The sequence below is a fragment of the Talpa occidentalis genome, unplaced genomic scaffold (genome assembly GCF_014898055.3).
Source record: "Talpa occidentalis isolate TD23 unplaced genomic scaffold, MPIMG_talOcc4v2.1 talOcc4.4, whole genome shotgun sequence".
In the NCBI taxonomy this organism is placed as follows: Eukaryota; Metazoa; Chordata; class Mammalia; order Eulipotyphla; family Talpidae; genus Talpa; species Talpa occidentalis.
The window spans coordinates 119,801,037-119,823,819 of NW_023604295.1; the positions used below are offsets into that span (position 1 = coordinate 119,801,037).

Consider the following 22,783-nt stretch of genomic DNA (forward strand, 5'->3'; position numbering starts at 1 on the left):
TTCACCAGTGCGGCACTCAACCGCCTGCGCCACCAGGGAGGCCCTGTGTGTGCAATTTTGTTGTAAATAATTGGAGGAGGTGAGCCTAGTGTCTTTGCTCTGTTGCCATCTTGGTGGTTGACCATTTGTTCTAATTTTAAGGAAATGTGTTAATTTTCTTTGAAATCTTATCTACTGTGTCATTTAGGAGTACATTCATCAGAAGTAGCACAAACTTTTTTGGCTAACTATGTATGGACAGTTTTTTTGTTTTTTGGTTCACTTAGCTCCAGGGATAGATCTTCAAGCACAGCTGCATCATGCCCCAGTGCTCACCATCTCTTGCATAGGTTTCCCCTACATGATGAGCTTGATGGCAGGTATGAGCTTCAGGTTCATTATACTAGAAAAGAAACAGCACAGAGAGTGCTTCTTCCTCAATATCTCTTGCATGCCAGTTACAGAGAGGTTTTTGCGTGAGCCTGAGTCATGTGTCCATCAGTGAGTGGATCACTTTTTTTTTTTTTTTTTGGTGGGACCCTCGCCGGCGGCCGGAACGAACCGGCGCTGCAGAGCCTGAGGGCAGTTTCGCAGCCCAGCGCTCAACCGCTGCGCCACCAGGGGAGGCCCACTGAGTGGATCACTTTTGTTAAGAGAAGGGACACTGATCAACTGTGTAAGGCAGGTCTTGGGCTACCTGCCTAAGGGAAGGAAAGAGAACCAGGGTAGAGCTGCTGTGGTAAATGATAGAATCAGATCTAGTTCTTTTACAAATAGGACTTAATGGTATTTTTTAAAACTTTATTTTTATGAATCTTGATTAAAAGAGATGTTGTGTGAACATACTTATATAGTGCCTGACTTTGGAACACTGACTCTGAACCACAGCTAAAATTTAGTAGACATTAAATGATAAATGAAGGGTTGTATTTTTTAGAAAAGACTTTTAATTTTGCGTTTACAGAAAGATTGCAAGAATTATACAAGTAACTCCAGCATATCTTTTATCCAACCTCATTGTTAACATTTTGTCCCTTATACTTTATCATTGGCTCTTTCTTCTTGTTCCTTTCTCTCCCTTATGCCCTCTCTCCACCTACACTTTTTTCTGAAACATTTGAGGATAATTTCTAAATATGCCCCCTAACCAAAAATACTACTGTGCATTTCCTAGCAATAATGATTTTCTGTTACATAACTATAATACATTGCTCAAAATCAGGAAATTTTACGTTTTTGCAATACTGTTACCTGATCTTCATATTCAAATTTTATTAATTTTTCTATAAAAATTTGTTTTTTCTGTTTTGTTTTTGCTTTTATCATAATCTTCTAGCCTCCTTAAATCTGGAGAAACTACTCGGTATTTTTTTTTAAAGATTTATTTATGCATACAAGAGCTGGGGTACAGGCCAGAGGTGTGGGGGGTGAGAGGATTCACCAGAGACAGAGTAGGGAACAGAACAGGTGGATTGACTGACATACACTGCTGAGAGGAGCAGCGGGCAAGGCAGGAGAGGTCTACTGCACCATGTGGCTTGCTCCCTGGCTGGCTGGGGATAGAACTCATGCTACAGAGGCTGTGGACAGCTTCATAGGTTGCGTCTTAACCCCTTGCACCACCAGGGAGGCTCAGCTCCTCGGTATTTCTTTTATGATGTTGGTTAAGTTTTAATAATTATAGGCCTGTTATTTTTATCAGAATATCCCTCAATTTGTGTTTGTCTGCTGTTTCCTCGTGATAGATTCAGTTTATACACTTTTAGCAGCAATGCGTAGGATATCAGATTGGGAGATTTATGATATTTCATCAATTATTGGTGATGTTAACTTTGCTTATTTCAAGAGGTTGTGTTCACCAAATTAATCCACTGTAACGTTACTGATCTCCCTCTTAAAAAATAATTTGTGAAAGGATATTTTCAGACTATGTAAAAATATTTGCTTCCTCCTTAAACCTTCTCCTACTCTCTTAGCATCCATTGATGAGTCTCGACTGAATCATTTATTACTAAGATGATTACCAAATGATTTTTTAAAAAATTCGATAATTCCTTCCATATTATATTCTACTGTAAAGAAGTGCCTCCTGTCTCCTGCCCATTTACTTGCTCATGTCAGATTAGACTTAATAGATTCTTATTTAAGTGTCTTGTTACGATCATTTAAAAATGTTGATGTTAAAATACCCAGATTCAGCCATTGATGACCCCATCAAGCCAGTCCCAATGATTTGGGTTTTTTTTGGTATGTTTCTTCATCATTTTTGAGAACTTCTTTGCTGGCATAAGACGTTCCAGTATCCTCTTGTATTTCTCCAAAGGGGACATTTTCTTTCCTTTTTGGGTGGATAATGGTATTTAAAAATCAAGATGAGAATTCTAGGCATGTCTCTTTCAATGGTGTATGTTTGCTTAAAGATTCTTTAAGAGGACATAGCTATGATATATGAACACAAGTGTATATTTAAAAGCATGCATATGTGCAGCTGTTTCTTTATCTCTTTCTCTTCTTCCCTATCTTTCCCTCCCTGCCTCCCTTCCTTCCTGCCTGCCTTCCCACCCTCCTGCCTTTCTTTCTGTACTAGAAATTATGAGTTCACTTTGATAGCATCCATATCACCGGGTTAAGTCTAGTCTCCTCCGCCGCCCCCCGCCCCACTCAACCCCCACACTTGGAAACAGTAAGGAAGTCTTTCTACCTTATTCTCAATATATTTACTCATTTGTTCAATACTACAATGCATACAGTAGGTTTTTTCAGAATTGCTAACCCATACCTCTGTAAAAAATTGTTCTAGTATTTGTTTGCAGTTGTTTTTAATCTTTCTACTGAGGATATGGAGTCAAAGTCCTTTTTTTAAATGTTACTTTCATTGTCCCCCTGCTTAAGTGTGGTAATATTATTCATTTAAAATAAAATTAAATGTATTATTTTTAATTTATTTCCAGTTAAAGTCCGTCTTCTCTCATCATTGTTGATCTGATATTTTTTTTAAATGTTAACATTAGCATGGATACTTTCTCAAAGTTAAATCTATGCAAAAAATAAACTTAGGACACTGTCACTACACACTGTCTATTGACTCCCTGTAAGTGATCAATCTCTCTCTTTCTGGTTTGACTTTTCTCTGTTTCTTCTGGCAAAAATAAACAGATGCATGTATATTTTCTCATTTCATCTTTTTAATTATATGGCACACCATATTTTATTTGCATTTTCCTTTTTACCTTCAACAATATGTGAGGATCACTTTTATCTGGTGAATGTGGACAGTAAATATGGTGAGTCTTGATAATATTTGTTTTCTACTTCTCTGAATTATTAAAATTACTTAATTACACTTAAAAAAATAATTGCTTGGGTCTCAATTTCATATTGGCTTTAGATAAAACACTTATTTTGATAGGGGAAAAAGTTTAAAGTAAAAAGAAGTAATTTAGAAGATAAATTTGCAAGATAAAATAAGAGAAAATGTATTATGACTGTTGAGAAACTCTAACGTTTCATTTTATTTTTAGGTTTACTATATAAAAAACCAAATAAGATAGCATAACATGCCACAACTAGATGTGGGAAGGAGAGATAACTGACAGAGTAGCTGGGTATTTTCTCCAAGGCTACGATGAGAAATATCTGGGATCTTGTGAAAGAGAGAGAAAGGTATGGTAGATCAAAGAAAAGAAGTGGAAGAGTAAGACAGAAAACAGCATCCAGAAATGAAAACAAAACTTTTTATAAAAGAAGGAAGTGGATGCCATCAGGAGATGGTCCAAGGGTTTCTTGCCAGGTAAACATCTGAGGTCATTTTACATATTAGTATTTGTTAATCCAACACTTAAAAAATAAAAGCTGTTGTTATGATAAAACACCTAACATGAAACCTACCCTCTTAATAATTTTTTAAGTCTACAATGTAGCTTGTTAACTATCAGTATAATGTTGTACAGCAGATTACTATGACTTTTTCATTTTGTTTGATATGACCTAATACTTAAAAAAAGTTTCCTCAAGGTTTAGTTAATTGCTCAAGCAGTTCTCTTTTCCAGATGCCAACAGTTTTCTTTTAAATTTTCTCCTTCAAGGCAGAAAAGATTACAGTTTTAAAATGTTTTCATTACCCTTTCTTTGTCCCAATACCCTCCATTTTCGGTGTTAGTGGTTACATTCAAAAAAGATCTCTGGGATTTGGGGTCTTGGAACTGAAATACATAAAGCAGACTTTTGTGAGGTATTCTCTCTCCAAGATTATTACTTCTTTTTGAATATTTCATGTAGCTGTATTCCACTTTTTAGAGTTTTTTTTAAAAATAATGTGCTAAAATATTTACATTTAAAAATAACAATTATTTTAAGTGAATTAAGAGAGCTGGTATGTAAAAAATTTCTGGTATAATATCTTTTGTAAAGTCATTAAAGACTCCTTAAATTATATTTAGTGAAAGTTGCTTTTGTAATGCATTTTAGTAGATATGTATTCTCTTATTAGTTAGTATGTCCATTTTTAAGCCCCACTTTAAAAAAAAAATATTTGTTTTTATCAGAAGTTAGTGGTTACTGATCTCTTTTGAGACTTTTTTCTACAGCTATCTGCGAAAATATTTCTGCTGTTCAGCAATCTGCAAAAGTGTTCATGGGCCATTTCTCCTAACACTTTATTCCAAGCCTCTTCATGTTTCCAGGGGCATTTCTTTCTTTTTTCAAAAATTTATTTTTATTTATTTATGCACACAAGAACTGGGGTAGAGGCGAGGTATGGGTGTTGAGAGGATTCACCAGAGACAGAGTGGGGAGCAGATAGGCAGATCTACCGAAATGCATGGCTAAGGGGAGCAGTGGACATGACAGGAGAGGTCTGCTGTGCCACATATGGGTTCGCTCCCTGGCCAGGGATGGAACACCAGGATAGTGCTGGAACTTAACCCCTAGGCCATGACGGAGGCCTTCTAGGGACATTTCTTAAAGCATTTCTAACTCAAAGAAAAAGTGTTTCATATATTTAAAAAATCTATTTCTGTTCTGAGGCTCTTTTATAATTTTTTCTTTTTAATTTAGCTTTTATTTAATAACAAAAGATTTATTTTACACCTCAGGACTTAAACATCCATGTTTTAAAATATAAATCATCCAATGTCTAATAAATCAATAAATGAATTATATTTGTTATATTCTCACCCCAGCCTCACCCTTAGCAAATAATTGGAAATAAATTAATTGTTTCTAGTTTTGCTCGTGCATTTTTATAAAGGCTATAGAAAAGTTGGAGAGAAGAACCAAATAGTTAAGTGGATATTTGTGAATTTGAACATATTTAATTTGAACATATTTATAAATTTGAACATTTTAAAAAAATGTAACCTTTTTTATTTGTGCTTTACTATGGGTGTGTTAAGCAATTTATAACAATCAACCAAGATACAAAAGCCAAAGGTTTATTGAGTGCCTGATCTACAGAAAGAGCTGACCTAAGTTGCCCTGTATATATCCTCTGTGAAGTCATAGGAAACAAGAATAATTTTAGCATTTTTCCAAAAGTCATTTTGGACTTTTGGATTTTAGTGATTTTAGGGTAAGAAATATCAGTGATCTACATAAAATTTCAAAAACAGGGAATATTGAAAACCAATTCCTAGACCTTTTATTTCTGGTTTAAGAATTATTTGGTTAATCTCTTTGCTGAAAGATTTGTTCATTATATGCAATAGTTGTTTATTATGTAAAATATTCTGTGCTAGGTGATATACTAACATTTGGTGAAACAGACCTAGATGAAGTAAATAATGGCTGCAAGATTAGTTTTCTACTTACTATATCATCTTTACATTTTTCTCATTTGAGACTTCCTCCCCCCTTCTATTTTCTCTGTAAAGCAATGCATTTAAAAAAGCATATCCAAACTAATTTTATTTATTTATTTATTTTTAAAGATTTATTTATTTATGCATACAAGATCTGGGGTATCGGCCAGAGGTGCAGGGGGGATAAGAAGATTCACCAGAGACAGAGAGGGAAACAGAACAGGCAGATATACTGACATATACTGCTGAGGGGTACAGCGGGCAAGACAGGAGAGGTCTGCTGCGCCATGTGGGTTGCTCCTTGGCATGCCGGGGATCAAACTCATGCTGTAGAGGCTGTGGATAGCTTCATAGTGCTGTGCTTAACCCCTTGCGCCACCAGGGAGGCCCTCCAAACTAATTTTAAATAGTCCCATAGAGTAACACAGTTGGATTCCAAGTAATAACACAGTTGGATCCCAAGTAATCTTGCTTCATTGAAAAATGACCCAGCACTAAATATAAAATTAAAAGGAAGGTATGGGAGAAAGTAGATGGTACTAGTGTATGGTAGATGAAGAAAGGAGCTAGCTTATTGTCAAGGGCCTAGAAAATGAATGAATGGTAGGAAAAGAAAGCTGCCATTCAGAAAGGAAAGAAAATCAAAGTATCTGGTTTTTGTTTTTTTTTTTAAGTAACTGAGTGTGGTTTCTGAATTGGTTAAATTTAAGAAATGTTTATTATATAAAAGCACTGTTGCAAATAAAAATATGACTAAGACATGGCCTCCTGCCCTAAAAGGAATCACAGCCCAATAAAAAGTTCTGCAACAGAGCTACAAATAATGTAGACTGTCTGTAAAAAAAGAAGGAATAATTTAGTTGGTGAGAATAGGTAGGTAATCAGTGAAGTAACTAAAGGGTACTAGGTATTAAATGTTTTTAAAAACCATCTGAAGGGCCTCTCCTGGTGGCGCAGTGGTTGAGCACTGGGCTGCGAGGCTGCCCTCAGCCTCTCCAGCGCCGGTGGGTTCCCCCACTGCCGGCAAGGGCCCCACAAAAAAAAAAAAAAAAATCTAAAGCATCTGACTTAAATGTTGATAAGTTGTTGATACTAGGTCAGATTCTTGGAAAGTGTTTTTTGCTTATTTTTCTTTTTAAATTTAAATATATTTATTTTTTTATAATTTTTTTAAAAGATTTTATTTATTTATTTATATAAGCACCGGGTAGTCAGAAGCGCAGGAGGGTGAGAGGATTCACCAGAACCAGAGCGGGGAACAGAACAGGCAGACCGACTGAATACACTGCTGAGGGGAGCAGTGGGCTGCAGGAGGGGTCTGCCTGCCATGTGGGACCCTCGCCGGTGGCCAGGGATTGAACCAGCGCTGCAGAGGCTGCAGGCAGCTTCGCAGCCCAGCGCTCAACCGCTGCGCCACCGGGGGAGGCCCTTAAATATATTTTAATTGAGGTAATATTGGGATACCCCCATCAGGTATTACCACCTTAGTGTACCTCCCACCAACTCACCCATATTCTGCCACCATAGACCATTATGCTTCTTTTCCTCTTTATTCTTTCCGCTCCTCCCCTTGGTGCTTCAGTTCTCTAATCAGCTATCAAGGGTTGGTTTTCAAGCTTGTGTTCATCTATTTAGGTACTTTATATTCCACGTATTAGTGATACCATCCAGTAGTAATCTTTCTCCTTCTGACTAACTTAGCATTATCCCCTCAAGCTCCGCCCACCCTGACCACACCCTCTCTGGTCAGATCAGAAGCTAAGCAGGTTTGGGCCTGGTTAGTACTTGGATGGGAGAATATTGAAAAGTCTTAGGAGTGAATTCAAACAAAATCAGAGGTTGTTACATTATAATTTTACTTTGAAAATAATAATCATCATTTAAAACCACACCTTTCTTTTTTGGCTTCCTCTAGCACTTACTCTATGCACAGTAGATTTGTTCTCTTGATGTCTCACATAGTTTGCTTATGTCCTTTCAAGCTGTCAGTTGTTTACTTTTTGCCTCTATATGGCATAACTTTTTGTTTACCTAATGTCTGGCCTTATAAGGTAAGTCTTTTAAAATTTGGGATTATCAACTGTTAAATTAATTAAACAGGAGGTCTTTAGACAGAGGTGACTCTAGTACCATTGACATATGTAAGCAAACCAAAATCTAAACCTGTAAATGCCTCAAGGTTAGGAAATTGAAACCTAAGGACAACCATTTACAAACAGCCACGTAGGCTAAAGCCTTAGTCAGTCAATAATTTCCTTACTTCTTTGTTATTTTCTTTATAAAAGTCTCTGCAACTCTTATCTGTGGAGTGCTCCTAACCACTCTGGTTTGGTGCTGCCTGCTTTGAAGAGATTTTTGTACAAACTTAAAATTTTTAGTGTTTCATTTTATCTTTTAACACCATTTATATATTTTGGGTGTTCTCTTTTACACCTTTCCAGCTTTTCTATAGTATTTTTAAAAAATGCAAGACTGCAAAAGTCTGCTTAAGTAGAAGGTTTTCTTGACATTTTTCTTTACCCTCTTTGGTCATATCCCAGCAGTTTTATTGTCCCTCTGAACTATCATAGCATCATATACATATTCTATAATACCACTTTAAAATTTAGATTTTGAGCCTGTCATCCAAATATACTTTTGTGCTCATTGACAGTAAGAGTAATTATGTTGTTTGCCTTTGTGTTGCCAATGCCTAGTTCTATAGTCCAGTTGTAGGTAAGCAACTGATGTTATTTTGCTGGATTAACTTTGTGAAATAAACTCTTTCAAGTATAATTTCTTTCAGGTAAATTTCATCTGATTTCTAAGTTAGGAAGAGTGGAAAAAAGTGTAGAAGCTCACTGTGGAGCTGTACTCGCAGGAAGATGGAATTATGAAGGGACAGCATTGGTTACTGGTAAGTTGTCTACAAAAACAAAATTTTAAATGAATTTTTAAAAGAAAAATTTGCAAAGAAACAGAATATTTTTATTTACAATAGTGTCTTTTACTGTCTAATAGCAAATAATTGGCACAGTATCAACAGACTGCTAATATTTTAATTCAGAAATGTCACGTTAACTTAATTTTCTGTCGTATATGAAAAATGTTGTGTCAAAGAAGGCTTTTGTAATGATCAAATGTGGGGTAAATAAAAGTTGTAATTCTTTTTCCTCAAGTATCTGCAAAATCCGTCCCCATCCTACCAATATGTGGCTTTTTTTCCCCACATGATTCCTTCCTTTCTCAGTGTCTCTCCAATTTTCCTTCTTCCCTCAGTCCCTCCCTCCCTGCCTGCCTGGCTGCCTGCCTGCCTTCCTTCCTTCCTTTTCTTTTTTCCTAGGAGAGTACATATAAGAAGGAATTCAATAGAATTCATTATAGAATATATATGTCCCAAATGAAGTATTTATTTTCTCAGTAATGTTTTGTCATCACCCCCCACCATCCCTTATTTTGCATAGTCCCTTTCTCTCCCCTCCCCTTCTTTTTTTTTAGATTTATTTATTTATTTATACAAGCACTGGGCACAGTCAGAAGCGTGGGAGGGTGAGAGAATTCACCAGAGCCAGAGCAGAGAGCAGAACAGGCAGAAGGACCGAAGTACACTGCTGAGGGGAGCAGCGGGTGGCAGGAGAGGTCTGCGTGCCATGTGGGACCCTCGCCCTGTGGCCGGGGACCGAACTGGTGGTGCAAAGGCTGCGGGCAGCTTTGCAACCCAGTGCTCAACCGCTGCGCCACCGGGAAGGCCCTCCCCTCCCCTTCTTAACCTCAGATCCTTCAGTATTTAATATTCACTGGTTTTTAAAAGTGTTTTTATATTATTGAATTGTCTGCTATGTTAATGTCCAGTGTTTGGTTTTATCATTCCAATTCACTTTACTATATATAATCTCTCAAGTTCCTCCCATTTTGTTGAAAATAGCTGCATTTTCATCCTTTTTTATGGCTTCATAGTGTGTCTATAGCACATCTTCTTGATCTAATCATCCATCGATGGGCATTTAGGCTGCTTCTATGTCCTGGCTATTGTAAATAATGCTGCTGTGAACACTGTGGAAAATAGGAATTTTTATATTGATGATTTCATATTCTTTGGATAAATGCCCAGAAGTAGGATTACCAGTTTGTACAGTATTTCCATTTTTAGTTTTTTAAGGTATAACAAAATTGCGTTCCATATTGGTTGCACCAGTTTATATTCTCACCAACAGTGTAATAAGATTTCTTTTTCTCTACATCCTCTTCACCACTTGCTGTTGGGGGTCTTTTTAATATGTGTCATTCTTACAGGTGCGAGATATTATTTGTGGTTTAATCTGCATCTCTCTTAATGGAAGTGACGGTGAACATTTTTTTCATATTTATTAGCCATCTACATATCCTCTTTGGTGAATTACCTATTCATATCCTCTGCCCATAAAAGTTGTAATTCTTTAAAAATTTAAAATTCAAAATATTCTCATTTAACTTGACCTTCATTCCCTTCCATCTCTTGCCTATCTCCTAACTTTTTCTATGGACTCTCATCTTCAGCTTTTTATATTGGTTATCTATTGTTGCATAACAGATTACCCTAAAAGTTAGTGTTGTAAGATAATAAGGATGTTTATTTCATAGTTTCTGTGGGACAGGGTACAGTTTAGCTCTTTGGTCCAATTCCAGACTCTTGAGGTTATAGCCAAGAAGTTGCATGGGACTAAGTCATGTGAGGCCCTGATTGAGGCTGCAGGATCTGCTTCCAAGATGGTCAGCATGTGGGCAAGCAGTCTTAGTTCCTCTTTGACTGTTGACAGGAGACCTTAGGTCACTTACAGTCACTACATATGCCTCTCCATAAGACTGCTTGAATGTTCCAACAGCATGACTGCTGGTTTCCCCCAAGTGAGTGATGCAAGAGGGTAGCCACAATGTTATTTTATGATCCACCTTGGAAATCATACTCCATCATTTCTGCCACATTCTGTTAGGCACACATCATGAAGAACAGTGTACACTGAAGGTGAGAGAAATTAAACTATCTCTTGAAAGGAGGAATAACAAAGAGTTTGTGGGTATGTTTTAAAACCACCTAGTCCCTGGTTCTGTGGAACTTTACTTAGTGAGTTGTCTTTTCTCTTGCCTCTGTCTTCAGCTTCTCCTTTTCCAGTGGTTTCTTTTCATTTCTAAAATTGAAAAGAATCAAATTAAAATCCCTCTTTTAAAAAAATAACTTTCTAGTTACTATTTTCTTTCTTTCTTCCCCTTTCAGATAAGCTGTTCAAAAGAGTAGTCTTACTATTTCACTCAGTTCAGTCCCCAGATCACTAATATTTGACAACAACTCTTATTATACTGAAAGCACCTCTCTTTGAGTTCTATGATGTAGATTTCAGTGACAATAAAAGTAGTGTTGGAATAATTGACTCATAGATCTTCTATGATTAAAGAAAAAATAATTTTTGTCAAGGAAATTAGGCTATTTAAATTAATTTTTCATATTAATTTTAATTACAATTTATAGTTATGAAGCACTGTCATTTAATTAGAATGAAATTATTTGAATTTTAAATATGCATTAATATAGCTACTGCTGATTTTTATATACAAATTTAATGTTTAAATTTGTTTCCTAAAAGTAAAAATACAAATTATTATTTTCTCTTTACAGTTGGAGAAGATGGGCAAATAAAAATTTGGTCAAAGACTGGAATGCTAAGATCAACTTTAGCTCAACAAGGTATGTATTATAATCAATAAAAATGTCTTAACATTTTTTCTTTAAAAACAGTCTAACATAGTTTCTAAGACTGAGTTTGCTCATGTTTAAATCCTGAAATGACTTACTGCTATTTACAATTTTTCCTTTTCCTTTTCATGTTGCCTGATGCACAGTAGCTGTATCATTTGAGCCAAGATATATAAGAAATATTCAAGGATTTTTTATTTGTTAAAGAATTTATAAGATGCAATTATCAGTTAATGGTTCTTTAAAAACTAACTCTGGGGCCTCCCCTGGTGGCTCAGCAGTTAAGTGCTGGATTGCAAAGCTGCCCGCAGCCTCCACAGCACCGGTTCGATCCCCGGCCACCATCGAGGATCTCATGGCTTGCAGACCTCTCCTGTCTCGCCCACTGCTCCCCTCAGCATTGTATTTCGTCTGTCTGCCTGTTCTGTTACCCGCTCTGGCTCTGGTGAATTCTCTCACCCTGCCGCACTTCTGACTGTACCCAGTGCTTGTATAAATAAATAAATAAATAAATAAATAAATAAATAAATAAATAAATAAATCTTTAAAAAAAATTAAAAAAAATAAAAAATAACTCTGAAGCATTTGGGCATATCCTCTCTAGAATAGAACTGGGTGTCTAGTTAAGTAAATAATGACGATAGATAATATTGAAGTATCTCTTATTTAAAAAACTACTGACTTCCAAATATTAGCATCCTTTCCAAATTATATTGTACATTTGATTTCTTTATGAATGGAGGGAAGCAGACACCCCAACAATCTAAAACTTGGTAAATTATAACTACTTAGAGTTGTATTTCAGTTTCCATTTTAATTGGGAAGTGTGCTCATAAAGCCAATTCAGTAGTCATTCCTTTTGGGATCTAGGTTGTATATAATTTTTTTTTCCCATGTGCAATTTATTTTCCGAATTAGCTTCTTCCTAGGAATAATAAAATAGTTTTAATGTTGACTTGAGCAAACATCAATTGCTCTTTAGAGACAGGTTACCAAAATGTTTGCAGGCTGTTCTTCAGAAGTCATATGATGGAGCATTTCCAACAACTGACTTCCAAAAATTTCCAGATTTAATTTTTAAAATCATGTTTACTGTTAGGAGAGTGTTAAAATAGTTGTAGTTCTTTAGATACACATTAACTAAATGTTAGCAAAAGTAACCAGAAATGCTAGGAGGTGATTATCTCCTGAGCTTGGTTTAAGTCTTTGCTACAAGTAATCTCCAAGTGGAATATTTACTCAAAACTAGAAAATTTAGAGTTCATAGAAGCATTCATGATGAAGTTCAGTAAGAAGTTATGTCAATTTATTGTTACTCTAGTAATAAATTCTACCATTAGAAAATAAACTTTAATTTTCTAGTGGGGATGCAGATTTAATTTTGGATTCATGGCATTAGTTAGGGCTAATTATCTGGCATCCATTTTATCATGTCTGATTTATAAAAGCAAGTGACAGAATCCTTTCAGAAGTACTGCTCTTTGTATCTGTAGCTGCTGAGATTTATTCTTTTCCTTTCTCTTTGAGTGCCTGCAGAAGACACTTAGATCTTAAGAGAAATTTTGAAAGTTTATCTTACCGCCCACTACAGTAATTGAACTTTTGCTTAACTCTACCAGTGCCCTCTCAGGCGCCTTCTGTTTCCTTTTATTCTTCCCTTTACTAACCTCCAATTCACCTTTTTAAGCTTTCCAAAGACTCAAGTTGAAACTTAAATTAAGTTGTTTAGTATAAACATTGTTAATCATAGGTGGTTAACATAATGTTATGAGTTGAGTATTGTAGTTTGCCTTAGTAATAGGTCCAGAAACCAGATTGCTACTTATATTACTCTTAAGCACAATATGCTTTCAGAGTTCCCAAACTTGCAAGGCAGTTTGAAAGAATAATATTGGGTTGTCAGAAAAGTCATGATGTGTTTTTTCTGTTTCTGTTGCAAAAATGCATCAGGACTCTTCTGACACCCAATATATTCACAAATCAAGGACTTTTTTATGAACCAGAGGTACAGATAGGTGGCCTGTGACCAAATTGGGTTTACTAGCATGACATAGGCTTAACATTAAAAGTTAAGACATTTCACATACAAATTTGGATTTCTGGTATCTTGAAAAATTGAAGACCTGGCAATGTTGGGCCTACTTTCCAGAATAAATACAATGAGCTGGAGCTCAGTAGTGGCTATTTCATTTTTTTGTGTCATATTTAAGCCTATCTTACTTTTCTTATATACTCTTAACACTTCATTCATTTATGTAGTAGAACACAACATAAACTGCTGAAGGGATTTAAGTTTCAGTAATATTATCAAATGTGCTTTGTTAATAATAGTGATTATAACATTTTGATTGTAGTTTGTACCTTACAGGGACTACTTAAATATTTTGATTTTATTTTTGTGTATTCATTTTAAATAGATATTACCTTCACATCGTTCAGAATTTAAAGCATAAAAAGAGTGTAAAGCTGTCTTTTAAGCACTCCCTGTTTCTTTTAATACCCTCTGCACTTGCAGCCACCTCCTTACCTTCCCAAAAGCAACAGATGTTACCATTTTCTTGTGTAGTAAATATGTTTTTATGTAGTTTCTTTTTACAAACAAGTGGTTGCATGCTGTATCTACAACAAAATATTTCTGGCTTTTTTTTTTTTTCTCACTTGAATCATGAGAGATAATTCCATATTGGTAACTAAAAACCTACAAATTGTTTTCCAAAGTGGGTATACCATTTACATTCCTTCTAGAAATATATGATGGTTCCAGTATCTGCACATCCTCAGCACTCACTGTTGTCTTTTTTTTTTTTAAGATTCATTTATTTATGCATACAAGAATGGAGGTACAAGCCAGAGGTGTGGTGAGTGAGATGATTCACCAGAGACAGTGGGAAACAGAACAGGCAGATTGACCAAAATACACTACTGAGGGGAGCAGTGGGTGAGCCAGGAGAGGTCTGCTGCGCCTTGTTGGTAGCTCCCTGGCTGGCCAGGGATCAAACTCGTGCTGCAGTGGCCATGACCAGCTTCATAGTTTGCGTCTTCACCCCTGCACCACTAGGGAGGCCGCTATTGTCTGTCTTTTTATAATCATTCTGTTGAGTATAAAGCAACATCCCATTGTAATTTTGGTTTGCACTTCCCTTATGGTTGATGTAGTTGAACATCTTTTCTTTTTTTTTTTTTAATATTTTATTTTATATAATTCTTACATCATTTTTCATTTTTGCACAATGTATGCATTTTCATTTTGGTTATATTCCCCACATAATTGCCCCCCCTCCTTATTTTGACCCTAATCCTTCCTCTCCCCCCAACCCTACATCCCCAGCCTCAGTGCATCTCTGGCCCATAGTTGATTGTTGATTTTGATTTTTTTACTTTGTATTAATTAGTCTTTTTCCTGGTCCCTTATTTAAGTTTTCTAGATTCCTGCTATGAGTGAGACCATAGAGTATTTTTCTTTTTCTTTCTGACTTATTTTGCTGAGCATGATCCCTTCTAGCTCCATCCATGTTGCTGCAAACTGCATGTGTTTATCTTTTTTTATTGCTGAGTAATATTCCATTGTATATATGTATCACATTTTCTTGATCCGGTCATCTATTTTTGGGCATTTGGGTTGTTTCCATAGCTTAGCTATTGTAAATAGTGCTGCTATAAACATAGGGGTGCAGGTGCCCTTTGGAATTAAATGTTTCTGTGTCATTTGGGTAAATACCTAGGAGTGGAATTGCTGGATCATTTGGAAGCTCTATCTTTAGTAGGTTGAGGAACCTCCAGACAGCTCTCCATAGTGGTTGGACCAGTCTGCACTCCCACCAGCAGTGCAGGAGAGTTCCTTTTTCTCCACAACCTCACCAACATTTGTTGTTGCTAGTTTTTTTTATTTTGTGCCATTCTTACTGGTATAAGATGGTTTCTCATTGTAGTTTTGATTTGCAATTCCCTGATTACAAGTGATGTTGAACATTTTTTCATATGCCTGTTGGCCATTTGCATTTCCTCTTCAGAGAAGTTTCTTTTTAGCTCTTCTGCCCATTTTTTTGACTGGATTATTTTCTTTGTTTTTGTTGAGTCTCATCAGCTCTTTGCAGATTTTTGTGATCAGTCCTTTATCATTAGTGTTGTGTGCAAAAATTTTCTCCCAGCTTTTTGCTGTGCAGAAGCTCTTTAATTTGATGTAGTCCCAGCTGTTTATCTTTGCCTTCACTATCACTGCTTTGGGTGATGTGTCAGTAAAGATGTCTTTGAGGTGCATGTCCTGTAGTGCTTTGCCTATATATCCTTGTATATATTTTATGGTTTCAGGTCTTATGTCTAGTTCTTTAATCCATTTTGAGTTGGTTTTTGTGCATGGTGTGAGGTAGTAGTCAAGCTTCATTCTTTTAGATGTAGCTTCCCAGTTTCCCCAGCACCATTTATTGAACAAACTTTCTTTGCTTCAGTGCATATTCTTTGCTCCTTTGGTAGTTGAACATCTTTTCACGTGCTCATTGGTCATTTGAATATCTTCTTTGGAGAAATAACTATTTAAATCCTTTACATGTTTTTAACTGGATTGTCTTTTTTGTTGAGTTGTAAGAGTTTTTTTTTAATATATCCTGGTTAATAGACTTTTATTGGGTATATGACTTGCAACTATTTTTCTCCATCCTGTGGGTTTCTTTTTCACTTTCTTGTTATCCTTTGAAGCATATTTTTTCTTTAGAAATTATGAACATTTTAAAGGAAATACTTGAATATACTTGAATACTTATTTTCTAAAAATGGATTCAAATGCTTTGAATATTTTATCCTAACAATTTTAATAATATGTTGTTCTAGAAGATTCAAATGTAAAACTTAAACACACTATATATGTATCTACATATAATAAATACAATATGTTGTATGTATACATTATATTATATGTACACAATATTTTATCAGGAATTCTTCATATGATTAACATTCTGGACTGTTCTAACAATGTCAAACAGTGAGATGCCAAATATGATTACATACATTGTAAAAATAGCACTGAGAAAGAACAACAGGAGAATGAATCAGCTGTATCTTGGTTTTATGCTTTTGATTAAGTTCAGCTGAATGTAAAAACAGCTATGACTTGTTTGTTTCCAGATAGCCAGACCCCCCCACCACTGGCTCACCAATATTTATAGAAATGCATCAGGTCTTCAAATAACATTGTTATGTTGATAAGAAAAAAACTGCGAGCAAAGCTATGTTATGAAGGACCTACCTTTGTTTTATGTATTCCTTAGCATGCAGTTGCAGCTTCCAAGAACTTACCTACTATTTTAAGTGAGAGCTTACTGTGCTAAGTCCTAAACATTGAAAGAAAGACTGCAGGTGACCCTTTGCTTCTCTCTGGTCACTTTACCAGACTTCTACATCAGTTACCACATTACTTGTTTAATATTCTGCATTCCAAAATTATGCAGATAAACTGAAGTTTCACTTAACAAATACATTTTAAAATAGATGAAACACTTAAATTTGTATAATACAAACCTTAATTTTCACTTTCATTAAAATATTTTAGAATTACTCAAACATGAAAATTGGGAGTGGGTGTGTTTATTTGGAAGAGAACTATTGAATTTATTCTTCAGAGGAAAAAGTGGACCTAAAGTATTATATTATGGGACCGTTTGAAACACGTTGGCAAATCTTATCCTGCAAACTTCAATGAAAACTTCTTGTACAAAATATCTAATGAATATTTGCCCCTATTAAACAAGCAAGATATCTGATATATTTAATTTGTCAGAAGCTGAGTCACTTCTTTCTTTTGCTTCTAGTTGCTAGAATATAATAATATAATATGCAATATATAATATAATATAATAAAATGCAACTTGCATTAGTATATTTTAATGGATCCATGTAGATGCCCAGCATCAAATTGATGAGATCATATTTTTGAACTTCATATACTAGCAATACTTCTTGATTACACACTTGATTACTTTCTCAGTATCATACAGAAGGAACATGCTGAAAAAGAGCTAATCTACCATCAATTGCTACTGAATATTAAGTGGCACCAGCCATAGTAGTAGGTGGAAGAAACTTAGACCTCAGTGAGGACAGAAAGACTAAACCCAGCTCAACACCCAGGAGGGTGCTTGTGTTCAGAAACTTCTCACTGAGCACGCACATGACCACAGTGGAGAAGCCTCCCACGATATTCACTGTGTACTTCACACACTGATGAAAAGAGGGCCCCCCCTAATATCATCAGAGGAGACACCACTGCACCCATCATACCACAATATAGTAACCAGGCAGGATGCTTTGGCTTGTGATATTTACTTATTAGTATCCTAGCTCTAATTATGACTGCAAAGGTTGCACCAATTGTCATCCAAAGGCCTCTCATAAAATTCTTGAGAATGGGAGTTCTCCTTATTGCTAGGGCAGACAAAGCTGTTAGCCCAATCCTTTCTGCTAAGTAAATATAGGTAGAATACATTCTGTCCTTCACATAATGAGGCCAAATTACGGCTTTATCATTAGCTCCCACTTCATTAGGTATTCTCAAGACATGGGAGCACAATGTTCTAAGACCAACACTAGCTGCTGCAGCAGTGAACCATCTTCCCACCTGATCAATTTTGAACATTTTTTGTTCCATTGATGGTTCCAATGTTGACTTATTGAGTTCTTGGACAATTTTTTTACCCTGGATCCCAGTTCTTGCCTTGGTGGTCTCTGTTGGGTGTTAGGAGTGTTAGGAGAGTTGATTTTTCTTTAACAGAGGAGGCCTTAGTGAAAGCTGTTTTTGGAAAACTCTGGGAAGGTAGTGTCCAGATGTCAGATCTTGAGAGTGTTATGGTTTTAGTACTTAAATTTAGGTTTATTACACATTTTTATTTTATTTAAAAAAAATATTTATTTATTTATTTATTTATTTATTTATTTATTTATTTATTTATTTGTACAAGCACTGGGTGCAGTCAGAAGCGCGGGAGGGTGAGAGAATTCACCAGAGTCAGAGCGGAGAGCGGAGCAGGCTGGCTGATGAAGTACACTGCTGAGGGGAGCAGTGGGCAGCAGGAGAGGTCCGCATGCTATGTGGCTCTGAGGCTGGCGGGGATCGAACCAGCACTGCAGAGGCTGCGGGCAGCTTCGCAACCCAGCGCTCAACCGCTGCACCACTGGGGAGGCCCTATTACACATTTTAAGTTAGATTTTGTGTATGGTGTTTATTTTGGAAAGAAAAGGGCAATGCTTTTTTTTTTAATCTTCCTCCCAAATAAATGGGTAAGTAGGATTATCTTAAGGATAAAATACATATGATATACCATAGGTAATGTAATTATGTATTCATCATATCATGTAATATTTTTCATTGACATTTTGCATATCTACAATTTCCTTAACATCAGATGGCAGAAAAAAGGCTGATCATTTTTTCCCAAGTTTTATGTGTAAGATTATGAGCCAAAATTAGATTTTCTAATTAACCTACTGGTTTTTCAATTAAGTAATCAGCTATCTTTTTCTAAATTGAGATGTTAGAAATTTAAAATAGAACTATGCCTCTGATTTTTGAGTTTTTGATCATTGGTACTCCCCTATACTTTCCTAGTAAGGCTTAGACACTCCCTATTTTATTTCTGAGGAAAAAAAAATCATTAGAGAAGTTAAATTATGATATTAACATTAAAGGAAAATTTCCTGGTTGCTTATAAGGTTTGTTGGATTTATTAAAGACTATAAATTTTGAGGGTATTTATAAATCTGAGCTACTGGAAGCTGGATTCTAAGGGGTTCAGATACAGAACCCAATGTGGATAGGGGTGCTTCTGCCTCCTTTGAGAGGAAAAACCCAGTAATTTTTGGCACAAAAATGAAGTAAGTCTGAATTATTGTAAAAATTGGAACTTAGTAAACAAAATTCAAAGTGTCCTTGTGATTTTTGCTTCACTTGTGTACTCACTCCTCCATGAATAGGAATTAATTCCTGACTTCATTTATTGATGATTGGAGCCAGATGTATATATATATATGGGAAAAGTCATGGTAATCACCTTCTCCTCTAATGCAGAAGCATTGTTTTTTTTTTTTAATTTTATTTTTTAATTTGACATAGTTTAAAAGTGATTCTTACAGGGTGCCTATGAGGAATTATTTTTTCCTTACTAGAGGTAAATAATGTGTAGGCTGGGGATAATTATAATTAAGCCCAATCTTGTGTCATATTTTAATTATAGGTTAAAATTGAATAGAGTAATAAACTTTAAGGATATTTCCCCCACGCTTTACTCAAATAGAAGAATGGAATGACAAAACATGACATCTGTCTATAAGGAGTTTAGAAAATGTGGTAAACTGGAAATGGAAACAAGGCAGAATCTCCTCATTACTCTAAGGCACTATGGGAGAACAGGAAGGCAGAGATTAATGTTTGGAGGAAAGAGGAAGCATCAGAAAGGCTTCCTGGCAAATACTACAGACTTTTGATTGGGCTTTGAAGATAAATTAGGTAAGGAAGTGGGTGTGTTGGCAGTGGGGAGGCGCTATGGAGGATATTAGATGATCAGAGGCATGGCGGTAGAGCAGCATAAGGCATAGAAGTCTGGCGAATAAAAACTGACCCCTTAGGATAGAGTTAGACTATATGAGGGATAGCACTACTGGGCACTAAGATGTTAATTGTCTTAGATGCCAAATGAAGGGGTTTGGACTTAATCTGTAAGTATGCAAAATCTTAAAAAAATTGAGCAGGACAGTGAGGATAAAAGCTGTCTTTTAGGAAGATTACCTGAGCAGTAATATGTAGGACAAATGGAGGGAATAGAGAAAATGGGGGCAGCCAGTGTAGTGGCAAGCCTGCAAACTGGCAAGGCAGACTGGCAAGGGTCCGGGAGGCTCCGGAGGAAACCAACCCTCCCAGCCTCCTGTGAATCTTTAACACTCCTCTGGGCTCTCTGTGGCATTCTCTCTCATTTCATCTTGTGGTCTTGCCTCTTCTGTATTCACTCTGCTCATCTTCTCGTGGCTGTCGTCCCTCTCTGAGTGACACTGCCCTTACATCCTTGGCCTCTAGGCTCAGGTGTGCACACTCAGGCATGCCCACACCCATGCTTTAGGTGTCCACAATCGGCCACGTGTTTCCAACCCCCTCTACCATCCCTAAGTGCCTTCAGGTGATAGCCACAGAAGCTAGTGGCTTAAAAAGCCTAATTAATTCTTTTTACCCTGTAGCCAGTGAGAAAGTCACTGAAATGTTCTTGCTAGTAGTGTGCATTAAGGCTTGCACGGAGGCATTGATGATGGTAGTTGGCAAAAGTGAATAATTCTCAGTGGCTGAGAGGAATGAATACCTGTAAGGTAAAGAATTCAGAGGGAAGACTAAATGAGGGGAATATGTGTGAAGGCAGGCTAGTTTTGAATATATAGAATTCATAGTTCTGGCCTGGACAAGTTGTAAAGGCAGGAATGGCCACTGAGCAGGTTTTCTAGGATCCAGCAGACCGGGTAAAGGAGGTGTCCTGGAGCCCTCAGGGGTTTTGCAGGTTTTTATTGGGATTACCAGGTACACGGCAGGCAGGGGTGCTGGGGGGCCGGGAGGCTGGCAGGCCTCCCAGCCCCCAACAAATCTTCACTCTATCTGGGCTCTCTCTGGCTTTCTCTCTGCTCTTCTCATGGCTCTGCTTCTCTCTCAGCTTCTCGTTCAGCTTCTGCTGGCGTCCCTGTAACGCCGCCCTTAAAAGCCCAGTCTTAGCTCAGGTGAATCCTATATACATCTGCCCACACCCTACTCCAGGTGCCCGCCATCAGGCATGCATTCAGGACCGCAAGGATCCATCATCTATCCTGATGGCGGGAGGGCAGAAAAGCCTGACATTTTTCCTTACCGTACAAAGTCTTTGGGGCAAGTGGAAATATGGTGTTAGAAGTCAGAGATAAAGGCTGAACTTAACTTCCAAGTAAGTGATAGAATGGTGAAAGGTAAAGCTACAGGGGAACTTGAAATTCACAAATGGAGAGGTGATTGAAAATAGAAATGAAGGAAATGAATGTCTCATTTAAACTTTTTCTTTGTACTGATCTAGGGATGTACATAATCCAAAAGTTGCTTTTTGTGGAATAAATACCATTTGATTACTTACTGGTAGTACATTTCCCTACAAATAGAATAAAAGGAAATAATTCTTGGTTTTTGAATTCTTAGTGATTTGGCAAAAAAAAAAAGTGAGTCCCTATAGTCATGAACAATATGATAAATAAATGGTTGCTTATTGCACTATAAAGTAGTTTCTAGTAGTAGTAGCTAACAGATAGTGCTTACATAGTCCAGATTCTAATAAAAGTGTAGGCCTCTATTGCATTCTAAGGCAAAGATGGCTAACATTTCATCATAATAATGAAGAGTTTGTTCAAAAGCATTCTTAAAAACATGCAAAAACAACATTTTTTGGGGATACTTTTTAGTATGAATGTGAAAAACATGGTATATTTGACCATGTACTTCCTTAAAACAATTGAAATACATTTTTGTCTCCTCTTCTGTGGTTTAAAATGCCTTCAACAGCTTGAAAGAATTTAGATAATTTGTTTTACAGAGAGATAAGGGTCTGACATTTAACACAACCCCAGGTGCATGTGGTTTCTTAAAAAATGTCAAAAAGGTCACATGATCTTAGTGTACAAAGTCAGAAAAACAAGATCTTTTTGAGTGTCTTAACTGAAATGGAGCATAAATTAAAATTCCCAATTTTACAAGCAAGAAATTATATAATTTTGTAAAGCAATTTTTGTTTTTATCCATTTTTTGTTAATGATGAAATTAATAACATCTTATTACATAAATTACTAACCTTTTTGTTTTAAAGTTATTCAGTCTGGAGACTAAATTTGTTTTTTCCATATTCTGCAAAGTGAAGTGTAACACTGGAAGTAATTCAGTGCTTTAGTAAATATGTTTTTAGAGGCATTTTAAGTATTATGGATTTGTTTCAAATGTGAGTGGGATGTATTTCTTCTACAGTCAATAATGACCTTCATTTGAACCACCCATGTTGGAAGTTGTATAGCTAAGTAGTATACCTCCTTTTGGAAAAGAAAACATTGAGACAGGCAGTGTTTCAAACTTAATATTTTATTATAAGCTGTAAGGGATAGATAAACTGAAGACTACCTGTAATTCTTGATGTTATATCCATTTTGAATATTAATGGTTAGGAAGATTGAACTAATATTGATAAGACATCTATTGATCTTACTTATGTGAGGTTGTTTATTTAGCTGAACTCCATATTTGTTTTTGATTGAAGGAATGTGGCTA

The 22,783-nt window shown here is 36.2% G+C and overlaps 1 protein-coding gene and 1 pseudogene across 3 annotated transcripts in view; one reads left to right on the forward strand and one right to left on the reverse strand.

Moving 5' to 3' along the window:
• Positions 1 to 22,783, forward strand: part of IFT80 (intraflagellar transport 80) — a 102,080-nt gene that overhangs the window by 21,066 nt on the left and 58,231 nt on the right. For 2 of the 3 annotated variants that reach the window (XM_054700968.1, XM_054700969.1), the window contains exons 4-5: positions 8,563 to 8,673; positions 11,407 to 11,475. In XM_054700968.1, the coding sequence (XP_054556943.1) occupies positions 8,563 to 8,673; positions 11,407 to 11,475 (180 nt within the window). Of the gene's footprint in view, positions 1 to 3,724; positions 3,770 to 8,562; positions 8,674 to 11,406; positions 11,476 to 22,783 lie in introns of those variants that run through there. The other variant, XM_037526207.2, reaches the window with a different exon arrangement.
• Positions 17,127 to 21,619, reverse strand: LOC119257060 (growth hormone-inducible transmembrane protein-like; annotated as a pseudogene).